Source organism: Fundulus heteroclitus, unplaced genomic scaffold, assembly GCF_011125445.2.
Source record: "Fundulus heteroclitus isolate FHET01 unplaced genomic scaffold, MU-UCD_Fhet_4.1 scaffold_90, whole genome shotgun sequence".
NCBI classification, from domain to species: Eukaryota; Metazoa; Chordata; class Actinopteri; order Cyprinodontiformes; family Fundulidae; genus Fundulus; species Fundulus heteroclitus.
The window spans coordinates 533,451-552,959 of record NW_023397362.1 but is presented as its reverse complement, the minus strand read 5'-3'; the positions used below and the strand labels follow the sequence as shown (position 1 = coordinate 552,959).

General features: G+C 36.1%; 1 protein-coding gene across 1 annotated transcript in view; it reads left to right on the top strand.

Moving 5' to 3' along the window:
• LOC118562380 (dedicator of cytokinesis protein 3-like) overlaps positions 1–19,509 on the top strand; it is a 79,956-nt gene that overhangs the window by 38,456 nt on the left and 21,991 nt on the right. Inside the window, exon 3 of the mRNA XM_036134739.1 lies at positions 17,727–17,875. Coding sequence (XP_035990632.1) covers positions 17,766–17,875 — 110 coding nt within the window. The 5' untranslated portion in view covers positions 17,727–17,765. The remainder of the gene's footprint in view (positions 1–17,726; positions 17,876–19,509) is intronic.

Sequence of the window (19,509 nt, the reverse complement as noted above, 5' to 3'; positions counted from 1 at the left end):
AAAGGGCAACAAGACACTGCAACAGCAATGAATCTAATGTAAAACAAAGAAATACCCAGAGGTGATTATCATATATTGCTACCTGGTGTGGGAAATTGTCACTGGCTGCCATCAGTGAGCCATATAAACAAAGGTCCTTATGAAATTATCTTTACATTTTATTCTTTAAAATTTAGTTTCTAAATTTTCAAGACAGCATGTTTCACAGACTAAACTCTTTACCAAAGAAAATTATCCAACCAAATCATCACATTTTAAGCAACACAAAGTTAGTTGAGTATTGAAAAAACAGACTTATTCATTTAATATATAAATATAGGAATTTTTGTAGGTAGTGCATACATTTCCTAATTACCTGTTGGAAAAACAGTCTTTGGTTAACATACATCTCGCTATGAAGACGATATTTGCCCTGCAAACTGTTTGCTAAGGTCCTCGGCTAATGTTGTGATTTTCTTTCTGTTTTGATTTGCTTTGTTAATGATTGGGCCCAGAACTTGTTTTTTTGTGGTTTTAGTTAATCGTGTGAACAAAACGTACAAGAACAGTTCTTCTCTTTCTTAAATTAAGAGCTTTGTTTTGTAACTCTTATTGTAGCGAGCTTTGCTATACTCGGCTCTCAGTCAGAGCTGCAGGTTGAGACGACTCTTTGTGCCCTAAAAATAAGGTGTGAACTGGGTCTGGATTGACTTTCTATTTCCTCCAGATCAGGATCTGAGTTTGGGTTTTGAGAAATGCTGACCTAAAGGGTAATCAAATCCTAATCAGTTTGGTCAGGGTGCAAAAACTCCGACCTCCAAAATTAAATATATAATTTGCTAATTTAGGTAAACATTCTCGTTTTGTAGCCCAGACATTTTTAAGCAGTTATCGTATTATTAATATTTAAAACTTGAAGGATCTTTTTACCAATAGTTTACCTATGGAGCATAAAATTAAATCATTGAATTGCAAACAGATAAAGAATTTTACTGTGCATTATTCTGTAGTTATTCCATGGTGCTGCAATCAGAGTTCCATTTTGACTAGTTTATCAGTAACATTTAAAAATGTCTTTCAACAATTCATTACCAGAGACATACATAACAGATGGCAATTTCCGGCATTTGTATGTCTTACATAAGTAGTCATTTTCTATCTATATTGTAATTTTAGTACTATTGATGAAATTGTATTTTGTTGCAGAAATATCTGGCAACACACAGTAGGAGCCTGTTCTGCCATCGCAGGTGCCGTAAACAAACGTGATTCACAGCGTTCTTTCTGCATCATGTCTCTGCCGACCTACTCCACCGTGCCAATCTGAATTATTTTCACTTGTGAGATTTTGCCTCACAGTGAGAAACACCCACTGTGAAGTGCACGTGTGAACAGGCAACTGTGGAGAAAATATGTACCTGAATCTTCTGACAAGCTTTGGTTTCTGGTGTGGAAATCACTTCAGAAGCATCACAACCATAGAATAGGATAAAGTTTATTTAACCTTTTTTTTTTTCTATGGCTTTAGTTTTGTGTTCTGTTGCATTTTAGCAATGAAGCCAGTTAACCTGTTTGTCATCTATGATGTTTTTAAGTATTTTAGAGTGCTTATCTGCATCCATTTTTCTTCTTCTCTCCCACAACATATAAAGTAGCTAATGGAGTGTTCACTTTTTTCCTATTATCGAGGTAACGAGTGCTGTTCTTCCTAAGCTGGAGCTTTTCTGTTAACTCTGACCGGTGCTTCTGAATCTGTTTCAATATATTTATACATATTTTCATTTCTAAAGTCAAGACATGACAACGTTATAACAAACCCAGTATATGTAAATTCACAACAAGATATTGAAAATAAATGAATCACAATTAAATCAATTTTCCCACAACGCCATTTCTAAAAAATCATTTTACCAAGACATTCTGAGGCAGAAATATTGTTTTTTTACGTGTTTATTGACTTTACCTTTTTCTGTCTCTTGATTTTGTTGCAGATGATCGAGCTTTATATGATGTAATTGAGTCTACATTGCAGACAGATTAACAGGGATTCTTCAGTATAAGCTTAAAACAGAGCAAGTCAAGTCTTATCCTCTAATATCAAGACATCTAAAATATTCTGAAACCTAGCTGGTCTAGTTGTGAAAGAGCAATTTAAAAAAAAAAAAAAATTTATTCTGTGCTGCTCATTACTTGTGTCACTCGGTGGTTTAACTTTTGCAGTTGGAGGCTAGATTGTCCTTTCTGAGTCGACCTCTTCAAGAACACACAGCGTGAGCCGAGGCAGGCTAGCATCCCTGCTATCACATGCTGCCCCTGCCATCTTTCTGTGTGTTTTTTGTGTGCCTCTCCTGAAAGGGTTCAGACAAGGTTATGCGAGGATTTGGGAAGATCACAGGCACAAGACAGAGCACTCATACACAAACACACCAACAGGCACCAGCATACTCGCACACACCACATATTGCATGCTGCATGGTGCCGGACTCCTGCTAGAACTCCTGCCTTGCTAACGTTTTTGACAGCTTGGGATTGCCGGTGGCTTAGTTAAGTAGATTCATACTTCAGAGGAGCACACATTAATTTTCTGATGCCGTTCTGCTCGAGTCAGGCAATAAATATTCTAGACATCCCAGTGTTACCGTACAGTTTAAGCATAAAAGCAAAAAGCAAGCAGGTTAATTTATTTTTCATATAGTGCTTCTCGTAGAGGAAACTCACAAAGCACTGTACAAGTTGAAATACATGCAAAAGAATACATTCAAAGAAAGTGCGTTGCGGTTTGTCGGGATTTAGAAAAGCCGGTGAAAACATACACATGTTAAAACACCTCTTAAAAGTGTCAGAAGTGGTTGAAGCTTATAAACTCTGTTAAAGTGCAGTTCACCATCTCGGTGCTTCAGCTTTAAAGGCTCTATCCCCTTTAGTTTTAAACCCCAAAACAGGGACATCCAGTAAACCCTGAACGGCTGACTCCAAGGACCTCTAAGAAGCTTTCAAATGAAACAAGCCTGACAGGTATAGTGGTGCCTGACCATAAAGTGAACAAAATATCTAACACTATAAAGAAACACCACTATGTATAAAACACTGCCTCACTATTTCGGTATGCAATAACAATACCTTTATACTGGAATCTGAAACTGACTAGAAAGCATAACTGCAGAAAGCAATTAATACCTTGGCTCCACAAAACTATCCATCCATCCATTAAATATACCTGCTTATCCAGGGTTCACCCTGGACAGGTTGGCAGACTATCACAGGGCAACAGACACTCAGGACAAGCTCCACAAACCTATTCCTAATGAAATCTAATGTTTTCAAAGTACATATAAATAGTCAATAGAGTTAAATCATTTGTGCAAGTCCTTTTTCCATGAATACTTGCAACCTTCCTGGTAGTAGTGGTTCAAAATATTATCTTTTTTAAATTTTTCTCCGAAGCTAATCGTGAAAAACTAAATACATTTTATTATTAATTAAAATCTTCATATTGAAACCCTTTTGATTTTCTGAGGCTGCTTAAATTCAGTACTCATAATATTTGTATGCAGTGTAAAAGCATAAATATTAGATTTTGAATTTGAAAAGAAAATTGTAAACAATTTTGAAACAACACAGGGAGGAAAGGGAAAGTTGTGATGTAGGTGTTGGATATTTAATAAATAAATGACAAGTCAAACTTTTATGTCAATATATAAAGTGCATCTTTTAATAATAATCATCTTTATTAGACATTGCACATATATTTCAATGAAATCGTTCCTCTACATTTAACCCATCCCTCAGGGAGCAGAAGGCTGTCACTGTGTGGCGCCTCAAAGAAATGATTTAACCTCTGATCACACAGTAAAAAGCATATATAACCTATGTCTGTGGTACAGAGATGTTGCAATAATTAAAGTAAACTGTGTAGAAGATAACGATGAAGAAGCAGCATTTCTTCTTCAGTAAGCCGGAAAAGAGATTGCAAATCTGAACAGGTCACTAAATAGGATATTTCTAAACAAACATGTTATAAAAGAATATGCACTCCAGCAAAGATGAAGGGGACGTTCTTTTAATAATGAATTTGCTTTTCATGTTCTTTAGGGTCAGGTCATTCCTTTTGAACCTCACAATATCAGACTGTCACCCCTCCATCTATTGCAGTTGTTTAATTAAGCCTGGAGGGTGCTTTTTGCATGGAAATTCTCCTCGTTTAGATTTACATAATACGAGTGGCAGCATGTTGCAGTAACAGCTTAGTAGACTGTACTAAAATGGGATTCAGCGGCTCTTTGTTCACTGTCCCCGGTGATTTGTCTCAGCGTGTTTGTTTTCAGGAACGCAGCAACTGCTTTGACAAGCATGAAGATGAGGCTGGACATTCACTAATAGATCAGAGGTGTTGAGAGTGTCCCCTCTGATTTAGGAGGTGCCAGATAGAGTCATGTCTTATTAGGAACCTTCAAACTGGTAACTTCCCAAACTAATTAGTTACACAAAGCAGATTACCAGATTGAATCCACAGCTCAAGTTGTCAATGTAAGTTAGGATGCTAATGCGTATCTTGTTATTTCCTGCTTATCTCATTATTTCCTGTCAAATGGAGCTCACCAGTTTAGGACAGAAAACGCTGTAATGCTATATGCTAGAACTAAATCAGCAATCATACTTTTATTCATTCATTCACCTGGAAATAAATGAATTGCAGATGAGAATCTTCAGCAGCACAGTCAACACAGATTTCTCAGGTTTTTCTTTGCAGCGTGTACAGGTGGATCTGAATACATTAGAATATCATCAACTGATAAAAAAAAAAGTGCACAAGCAACTGGGCAGACTGCAATTTAGAGAGGTTTGGGAAGTAAAGCCTGTATTTAAAACTTTGGAGGGAATTCCCAAGGCATGGACCAAGGCATCCAGGTGCTTGATTGGTTGGCAAACTTACCTGACCTAAACCCCACAGAGAACCTGTGGAATATTTTTAAAAGGAAAATGAGCGAGAAAAGACTAAACAATGCAGGTGACTTGAAGGCTCCTGTGAGACTAGTTTGGGTTTCTTTAACACTTCAGTAGAACCACAGGCTGATCTCTATGCCACTCAGCATTAATGCTGTAAGTCCATAAAAATTTGCCCCAACCAAGAATTGAGTTCATATCCATACAGTACAGATACATACTCTTCAGTAGGACATTTGTGAATTTAATTTTCTATTTTTGTTTTCTTCATGTTTTTTTATGTTATACAATAATATAATTATCTATAAAATATGACTTTTATCATTAGTTATAAGCAGCACAGCCATTAAAATCAACAGAAGTAAAAACTTATTTAGCTCTATCTAACAAATCTGTGTAATACATGAGTTTAATTTTTTAATTAATTGACTGAAATAAATTAACTTTTTGATGATATTCTAATTTATTGAGATGCAGCTGTATATCAATCATGGATACAGATATGCCAGTCCTCCCCTACAGTCTCCTTTTTGTCCAACAACATTCTGTAACCTATCTTGTTCTCTCATAATTTTTCAGTGTGAGTCGTAATACAGATATATGAGTGCATATCATTCCCCCTTCGCCAATTGCTGTAAGCATTTCTTTATTTGGATAAAAAGCTCTATAATTGCCTACGGATCTGCGTATCGGTGAATGAATGTGTACGCGTTAGTGAGTATGATTGGGTGAATGTGGCTATAGTGTAAAGCACTTTGAGTGGTCTTTATGACTCGAAAAGTTCAGGTCATGTATCATTTACCGTAATTGTTATTTTGATTACAAATATATTAATTTATACTTTATTTGTAATTCAGTGAGCAATGGCGAAAAAAATCTAATTCTCAAATTAAAGCATTTGCAACAGCAAATTCTATCCATGTATTTATTTTATTAACAGGCTACATTTTTCATGTCATTGTTATGAATTGGGCCAGTTGGTCATCCTGACTACTAGTTAGCCAGGTATCTAAAAAGTTGACCATGATCTCTTAATAAAACATTAAGACACATAATGGACTATAATTACAGGCTTTTACAGCTGTATTTGAAGGTCTTCTTGTGCATTGACGTGGTTTCCATGTCAACAAAAGCCACCTCAGCCAGTGAAAAGACTAGTTCTGTAAAAAAAAAGGGCTTTAATTTCAGTTTAATTTATTCAGAGGAGAGCAAAAATCAGCATCTATTATTTAGGCTTTATGCTCTTTTCAGTTGTTTCATTCTGCAGTTTCAAGCGGTACCAGAAACAATCGCTAATTACTCTTACCAGCTGAGCAAACCTAATGAAAAAAAAAAAAAACGACAGAGCATGAGAAAGCAAATAATATAGAAGCGGTTTAAAATAGAACCTGAACTAACATCGTTGTTTCAAAACTCCTGCAATTGTGCCATGCCATCACCTTCTCCTCCCCAAAGTGTAATTTCAGCACATTACAACCCACTAAAATGTCATAATATGTCAATAATGTTTTGCTTCAACATGATATAAGAGGTCATGTTGATGTATTATTGTCTAAGATCGATTTAGCATATTTCAATGTACTTGCTGGGTTTTTATAGCCATATACTTTGGTCCCTGTAATGAAGAGCTTCATTACCTTTTCAGGACACTTAAAAGGCTGTTTGAAACCTTTACTGTGCCCTCTACATTAATTGAATCAATCTACAAATTGGACGTCTTATGACATTCTTTCAACAATGCACTTCTTCCTATCACTCATCCATAAAAGCCAGATTTCATGAGTGCACAAATAATAGTTGTGTCCTCAGATTCTCCCACCTAAGCTTTTATTCACTGAAACTCCTCCAGAGTTATCATGGGCTTCAACTTTGACTTTAATTAATGTTGATCTTTTTCTATCTGTTTTAGATATTTAAAAGTTAAAATAGATAATTCAATTAACCATATAAGTAATTCTTTGTTACACCTACTTCATCGGTAAATAGGTATAATAAGTTTCAATGGGATTAAATTCTAAGCATCATTAGTTCCTGTGAAGACACATTTTAACATGCTTTTTCCCTGTTTTCCATTAGAATGATCCTGCTAATTTTTTAAGTCGTAATTGACACAGAGTAACAACGCCCCTATAAACATCAAAGCATCAAAGCATATATCTCTCTCTATCTATCTATCTATCTATCTATCTATCTATCTCTCTATCTATCTATCTATCTATCTATCTATCTATCTATATATATATATATATATATATATATATATATATATATATATATATATATATATATATATATATATATATATATAAAAGCGTCCGCCTTCTTTGTGAAGGTGGACACTTTTCTTTTCTCTCCTCAGTCTTTTCCTTCTCCCTCCCCCATTTCCCTACCTGCTTCTATCAAGCCTCCTTTTACATGTATTTCAAATTGTAAATATGCACATCTACACGGTGGGAGGAGGAATGTGTGTGAGTCCATTTTGTCAGTCAAGGATTTTGAATGCATTCAAGATTGGATTTATCATAACAGAACTTCTGCATTTTGGAGCTGGCAGTTACCTGGAGTATTGGGAAATTCTGAAAATGTCAGCAGCTATTTTGGCTCATGTCAAGGCTTCCTGAACTACGCTAGGGATATGTCCAATACAAGCACTCAGTCAGAAATGCTGTGTAAGCAGAACTGCAGGCCAGCTGCGGTTTCTGAACTTGCTGACAGAATGGAAATGGTCTTGGTGAAAGCTGGTAGCTGTACTCTGGCAGAATGATCACAATTTTGGCTGTTTTGGAATAACCACTGAGAAGAACCAGTGAGACTTTAAAGTCAGACAGGAAAACAATAGTCTGCCTTTCCAAAGCAAAATCTTTATCTGGCCTTCCAGCCAGCCTTGAAAGGCAAACAATCTTAATTTCTCCTGGGTGTTATGTAAATAAAACGCTCTGTGACATCTGTGACCCGGAACAGAGCTCTACTGAACTGCCTGATAATGTCATCACTATCAGACTCTGGCCACAGTCTAACAAACGCGCACAGACACATGATTACACTAAAACACACAGGCACACAAACATCGTGTGCCTGTGCTTTCTTCCCTTACTCTGCTGCTTTCTGTTTTAACTGTAGTGTCAGAAAGGTCAGATCAGAGACCTCAAGCTGTAGCTTTATGAATAGAAACAATTAAGCTAATAATTTGTAGTCATGAAGCTCATTCTGATGAAACAATGAAACTAAATAAGTTATTTTAGTTGTAGCTTTAGAAAGGTTGGACAAAATTACTTTAGATCAGAAATCCCCAAGAATATACTTAGCTTATTTATTACTGTGAATAGAAACAATTAAGTGTTTCTGTATGTTTGTTAATGTATGAAACAAGTCTTGTCAAAGATTTACTTTGCTTATACCTTTGTTAATGTAATGTGTGTCTTTCCTATGTCTGTAAGTTTTTCTGTTCATGTACAGCACTTTAAATTGTCTTGTTACGGAAAAGTTCTATATAAATAAACTTGCCTTGCCTTGCATATTTAATGCAAAATGACAACTTTTTTTGTCCCTTAAGTCATACCTTTGATTTTAGATGTTTTGATTTTGTATTCTAAAAGCTATATAGTTTCTTAATAAAATGGGACATTATGGTCTATTTTTAGTTTAAGGGCTGCCAAAGTAATTACGATCTTCATATTATGTCTAATTCAGTGAAGCAAAACTCCCAAAAACAGCAATAAAGTTTGTTTAGGGAGCAAACAATAAAATGTTGAAAAGATTTGGGTGGTAGTGTTTCAGTTTGTATATATTGCAACCTTTAATTCTTAGGTGTGGTTAGAGCAAGTGGCCCTGCTGTTTTTGTATTGCTGAAATAACATTAAATTGTCTAAAGGTTTGTGTATAAGTTCCTCCAAGAGGGAAAGGTGTGATTACTCACTTTAGCTGGGGAAATAGGCAGAAGAGGCTTTTATGGGGGGGGAGAAGTGGGAGAAAGGCTGAATCCATAAATAGATTTAAACAGGTATTCAGTTGGTCGATGAGGCTAAAAAACACAAAATGGACCTGCAAAAATCTATATTTCCCTTAAAGTCAGACACATCATGCAGTTTCATTTTAAAACACGATGTCCCAGCATTTGCAGTGTGGGTGGGTGTTTTTTTTCTGTGCCAGCTGAAGGTGAAGAGTTCCCCCCGTTGAGCCAGCTGGTGCGTCTCTTCCTCATGTAGCTGATCGTCTCATAAAAGGGCACAAAGTTCAAGCACATGTACACACTGACTGTGATGGCCAGATGTCCCGAATAAATCTAGAGTGCTGGGTTTAAGGGAGATATTGATGTGGCGCAAGCTGTTTGAGTATAAGAAGTACAGATGGCACATCGTAGCTGTGATGATTCTGCTGCCTCTTCTGCTCTCAAGGTTTGATTTTGGACATGACAATAGTTAGTTTCCAGTCCTCCAATAATCCCAAAAAAACAGTATGAATCTAAGCATCTACTGCTTGTTTGTTACCTATTGTTGTTTGATTAATTTTGTCATTGGATGTTGGCATTGAATAAACATAAGTCTGGTTCTTCATGTCTCAGTGTGCAAGAATCTGTTGAGTGGTAAAGAGTAGATTTCTCATAAGTTTATGATCCACACTTATTTAAAGGTCCAAGTCTTTGAAGTTAAATATTATTCATTTTTTTCTCCTTACATGCCCTTACAATTGCCTCACATGTAAAATGAGTTTTCCTCTATTTACCGCAGTTGCCTCTATAGGCTGCATTAGTCAGTTTATAAGACAGTGATTCGGGCTGAATCCTCTGGGTGAGCGCGTGGGTGTGAGTTGCTGCACGCTCTCGTTCACCTGTCTACTTTGTTGAGTCTCCACCATAATCGATGCATTAGCGAGAAAACTTCAATACTTATAGCTTTCTTACCTTAGAAGACATGAGGCCTCTAAACTAAAGATCAGTGCAGTTGCAGCGGCAGATCCTTTTCTTTTTCTCCCATGTACATGCACAACACTGGTGTCATTTCAACTTGTCACCAGGGGGAGAGACATCTGCAAAAATCCTGGAGCATGTGCTATGCTCCTTTTAAGGAATCGGTATGGAAATCTAACAGTTTCCTAACTGGAAATCTTTGAGAGCAAATCACATCTCATAATACTATCAGAAAAATGCAAATCCTTACAAATTACTAAGTACCATTATGTTTAAAGTATCAGTTTCTTAAATGGCCACAAAAACTTGTTTGGTGTATTATAAAAATCAAATAGTTTCATAAGTAAATTCCAGTTTGACTAAAATCAAGCTGGTTAGCTGAAGTGAACAGCACACCAACAAGTCTTTGGAGGTAGATAATCATTAATACAAGCTTTTAAGTCATCCTCTGTTTGAATCTCGTGATGGGACATTTCTGAAAGCTCATCACTGTTTTAATTTGTCATCTAAACACAAAATTTTTGATTATTCTTTTCGCTAAAGGATTGATTTCCTTGAAAATGAAGTGCTTTCCAAACAACCGCTTTTTCAGGGGTAGAGGTTTGGAAAGCACAGATGTAGAAACTAAGCAGGGCTCCATTCAGGATTCCATGTTGTGCATGCAGCATTATTCAGAGTTTAAGGGTTCTTTTTACACATTAATCTGGTGTTAGAAACCTAAAAAAAACTTACTTAGCTTATCTACAATTACTTACCCAAATTCAAGTTACAAAATACATTTTAGCATCACTGTAGTTATCCTGTATATTTTTCCTCTTCACATTAGTTCTATTTCAATTATACATTAACAGTTCATTAGTTTTTGTAAAAAATATTTGCTGCAAGTTAAAACCGTAGAGAAGAACACCTCCCCTGTGTTGAGATGAAATTATTCCACCCATTTTTCTTTGTTTTCTCAAGGGATTTTCATGCAATAGTTAGGTGAGAGCTGTAAAACTGTCTTGTGAAATGAATAGTCAGTGCAAACATCCCCTTTCAGGCTGTAGCTGTAGATAATTATGTGCTTCTCTTGTGTCCTGTATATGCCTGTTGGTCTCCTGCTGCTATTGTACTCCGGGGCTTAACGCTGACTCCTGTGCTGCTGCTTTGGCTGAACACGGCCTTGGTACTATTTGAAAACACGAGATATAATATATATATATATATATATATATATATATATATATATATATATATATATATATATATATATATATATATATATATATACATACAGACATACCACAGAAGTTCGAGACAGGTAATCAAAAAGCTGGATGAACACAGAATGCTTTCCAAAATATAAGTCATGATCATCTATTTTTATCAATTAGGAATTTATAAAAAAAACAGTATTGATTCTCATACACTTTGGAAACCTCAATGATTCTGTAGGATTGTAGTCAGGTGTGTAATCAACCAATTATACCAAACAGGTGTTAATGCTTACTTTCACATGTAGGTTGAAACACAAATGAAACTGAAACCGCTGGTTCAGAGGCTTAAAGTAATACTTAGTGGTCGAACTCCGAACAACACATGCACAATGCCTTTCTCGGAGACCAGCCATTTACAACGGTCTGTTATTGCAGTGAAATGCCACTGAATCTTTACTTACACAGGATAGGTATATGATGTTGCATTCAGTTCTATTTCTGGTCTGCTTCTCTTACTGGGTTCCGTGTCTGCAGGCTACTGCTCTTTAGGCAAAATAAAATATCGAATGCTGCGCTCTGCTTTGGGATCTCTGGGAACTTTCATATAATTGGTTCACAAACCAGGAAGTAAACACTGGCTACACTCTGAACCGAAGTACCTCCGGACCGTACCTCTAGGTTTGAAAGCAGAAAAATGTGACTAAGACATTGTTGATGGAGAGGACCAATTGTTTATAGGGACTGTTACGTCCACAGGTGAGAAATAAGAATGATTTAGGTTGAATTTACAGTAAATATCTTACTTATAGCTCCTTTAAAGCCAACCTGGGGAGGTTGTGGAAGATGTTTCGTCACTGTGACAAGACTGAGCACAGCAACAAGACACAAGGTAGTTATGCTGCATCAGCAAGGTCTCTCCTAGACAAATACTTCAAAGCAGACTGGTGTTTCAAGATTTGCTGTTCCAGTTTTTTTTAAGAAGCCCAAAAAGGCGGACAATGCTAAACATCATGAATACGAAACTTAAAGTATCAGATAAAAAACATGTGTGGACGTGAGATGGAGGATTAGTTTCTATTTTATTCACATTTTATTAAAAAGGTGTGTTGAAATTTATTTTTACTTCTCAATGTTGAATGTTAAGTCTAATTCTCCTCCTCATGTCTGAGTCAGCTTTCCGGTTTTCCTGCTAACTTCAGCCTAGTTTATCCCTCTTTCACCTGCTCTGTATGGCCAAGCCTGTCCCTGTGAGAAACGAGTCTGGCCGACAGATCGAAACATCAAGGCCATTTATATGAATTGAGTTTACACAGAGGAGATCATTTTCCTATTAAGCAAGCGTTGTTAAAACAATCACATAGGCTGTGATACCACGGGAGTACAATAAAGAGTAATTTTCTGTTGTAACCCACTAACTGTACGATGAGGTAACGACCGTTATGAGGTAACGACACTCTGCTTTAACTTTTTAACAAAAGTTAAACATCTCTATTTCCAAGACTAGATGGCTAGAAATGATACTGTTCATGTCCAGTGCGTGTTCACGGCACAGGGGCTACGGTTTCTGTCATTTGGCACGACACCTGCCGACATCTGCGTCCATGTGAGCCGCCCACTGAAACACATGTTCAGTGAGAGCTTCCACACGACAGATAAAGTCAGGAATTACGCCTCAACTCACTCATAACCTAGGGTAACCATTTTATATATTTATATCTACATCTCTCTCTCTCTCTCTCTCTCTCTCTCTCTCTCTCTATATATATATATATATATATATATATATATATATATATATATATATATATATATAAATGCATGCTCGAGATTAAATTATGACCAGCTCTGCAAAACTTGACTTGGTTTTATTCCTGATTGTATTAAATTAAGCTTTTCCAAGATTGCCCCATAGTTCTACTTAAATTCTTAGACTATATATATTTATCAAAGTGAAAAGAAAGAACACCTTATGTCAAGTTAGGGTTTTACTATACAGATGACCTAGTTTTAAAACCAGCTCCTAGATTTATTCTAATCGAATGTGAAGTGCACAAAACCAAACACCCTAGGTTTCACCATGTCCTTGGATGTTAAATAAAAATGAGGCAAAATTGGAAAGATTTGTTAAACAAAAAATTACACCCCAAATGTATGTACAAACTAGCTATTTAATTTTAAAAGGGAGCACCTTTATATCATGGCTTTATGAAAGATCGAGATGATAGGTTTTCACTTGTTATTTTGATAAAAAATGTACTGGCCAGCAGATATATAAAGTGGAGATGCCATGTGTTCTGGTTCTTTCTAAGCACCAAGTGAAAAGCTATTTTAAATCTGACATCCTTTGGCTGAAAGTTTTGGTATTTTTAACCTTGAAGCTTTGCTGTATTGAGTACTAAATTCCTGCTAATTACTCAGCTCTCAGGATGATGCAGCAGGTTTCCCAGCAGGAGCAATGTAGAAAAAGAGACTGGTTCTGTGATGAGAGGTTTCTTTTGGACGCATTTGCCTCAGAGTTTCACCGCAGTTCACAAGCAACTCTAACAGCAGGAAACCAGTCAGTCTCTTTTTTTAAACACTTGAGTTCAGAGACGGCAAGCCGTGCGAAGCTGTGTTGATTTTTTTTTAAAAAGCATTTCTGTGATGGCAGAGTGGTGTGTTGGTAAGATTTTAAATGCTGTTGAGCTAATTATCGATGTTAAGCTAAAAGTAAAAGTTATTCACTTGAATTTGGTTCATACCTTTCTCTAACTTCCTGTTTTGTTTGATTTAGTTTTGCTTTGTTTCCACCCTTTGTTGAACTTCTCACCAATATTCATCAACACATCTAGTTTTTTCCCACTTAGCACCTGTGTTTTATTCAATAACTCGCTACATTCAGATTTTTCTCTGTCTGGATGATATTTTTCATTTTGAGTGTACTCATCTCACTATAATTTAATTTAACATTTCTTTATTTTTTTTTATTTTATTTCAAACTTTTGTCAAATCAGTAAAAGAGTAAATCTTAATTTAGATCTATGAAAATAACATTAAATAATAGATTTCTGTGTACACCTTATCTGACTAAAATTAGGTACTGAAGTGTGGCCCTAATTTACCAACATTAGATTTTCCTTTGTCTTACAAAATCTCTTGACTTGAGAAGCATTTGAATCCAATCTAAACTCAAAATGTACACAACCCATAATTGCTGACTTAAAAATAAAAAAAAATAGGAGTTTATGTATAAATGATAAAATACAATTACCTGCAATAGAATATGATTCAATATGATACAGCTCTGTGAGGATTCACTTTCTTTTTTCTTTCTTTTACGTCTATAACCAATATTAAATGCTTTAAAAAAGTTACAGACTTAGATGTTTGAAATGGTTTTCACCCGTTTTGAGTGAACTTTTAGATTTAGACAGAACTAAAAGACTATATTACAGGATATCGATCTTATGCAACAAATCCTCATCCATAACCAGAAAAATATTAAAGTATTACATATCTTGACTTCTGTGTTGGAGATGTATCATATCTCTTTGCCATTTAAGATTTTCACAACGTTATTTCTGTTTTATGTTTATTGCATCATGCGCTGTAAGAACAGCACAGAACTCCCTAAAGAAATAACTATTGTTGTCTTGTATCCAAGCTAAAGTTCCCAAAAACAGCTCCACCTCCACTGCAGCCACATTTATATAATGATTCAGATGGAAAGAAAACCTCTGGGTGTTAGTGATTCCCTTTATAGGAAGAACCAGACCTTAGATAGAATCATGAAGATATGCTTGGTAACATAATAAACTTCTGCTCCACTGCTTTTCTCTTTTCCCCTGCTGGGTTTACTTCCTGACCTCTGCATGTGCTATTTACATCATGGAAAGTACTCATGAATATTTTAATATCCAGCTACGAGCATGTGCAAGGAGGCATCATGCATGAGACCATATATGTATAGTTGATATTTGCACATATAGTGTAGTCCTGGTAAGTATAGCTCAACTTAATTTAATTTACTTAATGATGACGTGTACTGCAGGCTGTTTGCTTTATAAATCTTCTTCTCCTTCACTGTCAATGACAATGAAGACGTGTATGTACAGTACAGGTGTGTGTATGTGTGGCCGATGCACCTGGCTCTCTCCTGTCTATGCAGTTGTCTGCCAAGACCAGAATGAGCTTTTAACCCTACAGCCTTCTGTTCAAGGCCTATAGGATAAATTAGAGCACTAATAATAGAAGAAGCTTCAGGGCAGAGGTAGGGGAGCTATGTTCCAGCTTGTGTGTGTTAATTATCTGGGAGTGAGTGTGAATTCAGCGGTCAAAACCACTGACAGTGAGAGTCGAATCTTTGCTTGTGAGACCTTGAAGCAATTGACTTAAATTTCCATTGCTCAAATGTGCTGAACAGATTTGGTTCATTACAAAGCATTCATTTACTTCTGTATAGGCGTTGGGCCTGTATGTGATTATAATGGTAATACCCCTTTAGTAAACAATGGTAATACAGTAATTTCACATTCAATTCAGTTTTATTTACATATTTTTTATTATATTAGCAGAGCCCAGGCAGAGGCAAGCTGACTTGCTCCAACCACACATAACATGAGCGACAATGAGAGCTTTTAGAGTCACTGAATCATTGCAGGTATTTTGATTTTGATACACAAATTTAAGTAACAATAAAGAATAAACATTGACTAAATTTACCAGCAAAGCCCCAATCCTGAAATCTGAGGCTTGGATCTGATCCTGATGTCTGAATTTAAACACTTGTTGATATTATTAGTTTTTCTTTTCAATCCTGTGCACTGCTACATTTTGTGTACATGTCTTTAGTTGTATTCATTTTTACATGATCAATAATTACATAATAAGCCTCAGAATGATCCTTTCATGCCCATAGGCATGCGAGTAAATATTCACATCCTTGTCAGCAGCTGAATTGCGATAGCTAATAGCACAGGAAGGGCTGTGGGGGAAACTAGTGATCAGAAGATAATAGTAGCTTAATAGAGCTTCAGCTCTCAACTCTTCAGGTTTAGTGGGGTGTAAAATGGTATAAAAAGTTGCTACATTCAGCAACAAATTGACTCCATAACCGAGTAGTTTAACAAGCCTATCTGCTGTAAGTGGTTCTTAATAACACCTGAGTGGAACCAAAACCATTTGGGTCTAGGAAAGACTGAGAGAAGCCATGCCAAATTGCTCAGCCCAGAATGTTTATACTGTTTTTGTGAATCTAAGTGAAGAGCATGAGATCAGGTCCCTTCTGACTGTAAAGAATGGCCCAGCCAGAGTCACAGCTTGAATCTGATATTGACTCTGTGGAGTTAACGATTAGGGGGATGGACAGGAGGCCTTCCTACCTTGAAGAATCGAAACTCATCACCAAAAGTAAATTATCTAAATACCATAAAAAAACATGCACATTTTCCACAAATGTTAAACTTTGCTGTCTGTTTGTAATTGTACAAGCATGCACTTTCACACCAACAGTAGCAATAACCTGCTGTAGGTCCTCTGGTGACATTTCATTGTTTTTGGAGACTTCTTTTAGCACTAGTCACGCTGCTTTAAGGCAGAGCTTACTTGAATTTCTAGACCTGGGTATATACTGGATGTTTTTAATGTCCTCTACTTGTAGACTATTTTCAATGCAGTGGAATGGCTGATTTAAAAATCTTTTGAGACCTCTTTAAATCCTTTACCAGGCTCCTAAGCTGGTAGAGTCTTGTTGCTGAAGTCCTCAGACATGGTTGTGATCTTATATTGGTCTTTACTCTCATGTCAACTGTCAGGTGAACATCAGACTACACACCTGAGATTCTAACAAACCAAATGTATTTTTAACTGCGTATATTTTTATCATGTGTATCTGAAGTGATATGCCTATGTGTAATTTTAAATGTGAGGGGCTGTCAAAAATGTATCCCTTTGCAGGAATGGCATATTTTTACAATGCAAAAAGTGAACTAAATGTATGTAAAATTTTCTTAAAATTAGTGTATTTTTATTTGAAAAGGCAAATAATATTATTTGCCAATGGAATAAGATGTTTGCACTTAAAATAAGAAACGTTCATCTCCATCATCTTATTTCAAGTACAGAATATCTAATTATCTTTATTTTAGGGGTAAAAATACTCATTCCATTGGCAAATAGTCCTATTTAGCTAGGAAAAATATATTAATTTCAAGAAATAAATTGCTTACTTTTAGTTCCTTTTTTGCAGTGTATATACATTTTTGCTAAAAATTTATATTTGCGATGCCTTGTGTATATGTATGTGTTCTTGAGTACCATAATGTTTAATTAATAATTAGTAAAATATTGTCAGATCTTTGTTCTGCATGTGCAACTGTAGAACAAATCTATGTGACTATACTATTGACAAACGCTTAGATCCAGATGTTCCAAGAGGTAAGGGAGTATTGTACTCCAAAAGCAAAAAATAAATAACATCAGCTCACAGAAGCGACTGTCAACAGGAAAATCTTCTACATTTTTAACTTTTTTTAGTTTGAACTTATTTCTGTTCTCCTATTGAAAGGTAACTATGAAGCAACTTAAAGCTAAACACAGTTATTTTCTATGATTCTTCTTAAAGGCTTTTATTTGTGAGTCGTTTTAGAAACTGTAGGCTACATGAATGTTAGGCTGTCAAATCACCCAATCCCCTTTTTTTTTTCTTTTTTTATGTCCATCAGAAACACAAGGTGGATCTGTTCTACAAGGTCCGCCACGTTATGATGGAGCTGATCGACCTGAGGAGGCAGCTGCTGTCTGGTCACCTCACCCAGGACCAGAGCAGAGACGTCAAGAGACACATCACTGTCAGACTCGACTGGGGCAACGAGTGAGAAATCCTTTGCTTATAAAATAAAAACTGTCTCTTATTCACACTGATGCATGTAAAAGTCATGTTAGATTTAAAATCTCCACCCTGCACATCATAGATGATTAAACTCCTTCTGACTGCAAAGTCAGTTTTAGGATCCTACAGACTTTCAAAACCATAAAAAAAAAAAAAAACAAGCAGTCAGTTCTTCCAGAAGTTATGATTTAAACTGGTGAACTTTCTCAGCACTTAAAGTGAACAGATGAGTATGTCCCCTGATGGCAGTATTGGACAATAAAAGTGATTTTCAGGATCAGGTGAATGAAGGCCATAACCAGCATAGAAAAGATTAATCAGCTCAGTTAAAAGGCTGATGGAAAATAGATGGGACGAAGTAAAAATACTATATGCCTTCAAATCGACTGGTTATTGGGAAAGCATTAGGAAATGGGTGACCTGAGACCACACACACGCACGCACACACACACACACACACACACACACACACACACCACACATTGCTACAGCGAGTCATTTGTCTCCATGTCTTCTGCATCCTATTCTCTCTCACCAACTACCTCCATGTCTTCTTTCATTCCACCCATAACTCTTATCTTCCTCTGGGTCTCCTGGCTCCTAGTTTGTTCCTCAACGTTCTTACACCGATGTACTCACTATCCCTGCTCTGCATGTCAGGACCACCTCTCTGGCTTTATCTCAAAAACATGAGCTATGCCTCGGTATCTATCTGTCTGTCTGTCTGTCTTTCTGTCTATCTATCTCTCTATATCTCTATATCTATCTCAATCTCTCTCTCTCTCTCTCTCTCTCTCTCTCTGTGTCTCTCTCTCTCTCTCTATCTATCTATCTATCTATCTATCTATCTATCTATCTATGTAAGTATATATATATATATATATATATATATATATATATATATATATATATATATATATATATATATATATATATATATATCGATCGTCATACTTTAAAAAGTTTTAACCTGAAGCTCCTGGTTGCTACTATTGGAAGAAAGAACACAGAGGGCTTATCAATGAATTATTGGACCAAGGAACTACAATTCAGAGAGAAAATGTATTTACATCACTTCTGTTTTGCAGCTGTAATTTTCTGTACACAAGCTGAGGCTACTTATTGACAGTAATATTCACACATCAATGCAAACGGGGCTCCCCGAACAAGCCCGATCATTTTTCGACCACAGTTGCTCACAAACATCCTAATGAGGGGCTGCTTATCTTGTTGGGTGGATCAATGCTAATGCAGTTTACAGCTGGTGAGAGATCAGAAAGAAGAGGAGCAGCCGCTGTGATCCTGAGGCTGAAAGTTAATTCACATCGAGTAGATGAAAATGGGAACACTTTGAAACTCTTATTGTGAGGTCAGGGAGCGCTATCATCATACACAGGTATAACACATTCAGATTATGATTAATATAGTTTTGTAGCTTTTATCTCACAATAAAGCTGTCACTGTGGCTTTAGTTTGGTTACATTTTAAAGAAAGTATTTATGATAAATGTCATTACTCTATAAAATTGTTAATACAGTTATAAACTATTTAGATATGAAACATTTCATTGTTCAAACTAAAATACAAAGATGTATATGTTTATTTTGTTTTTGATA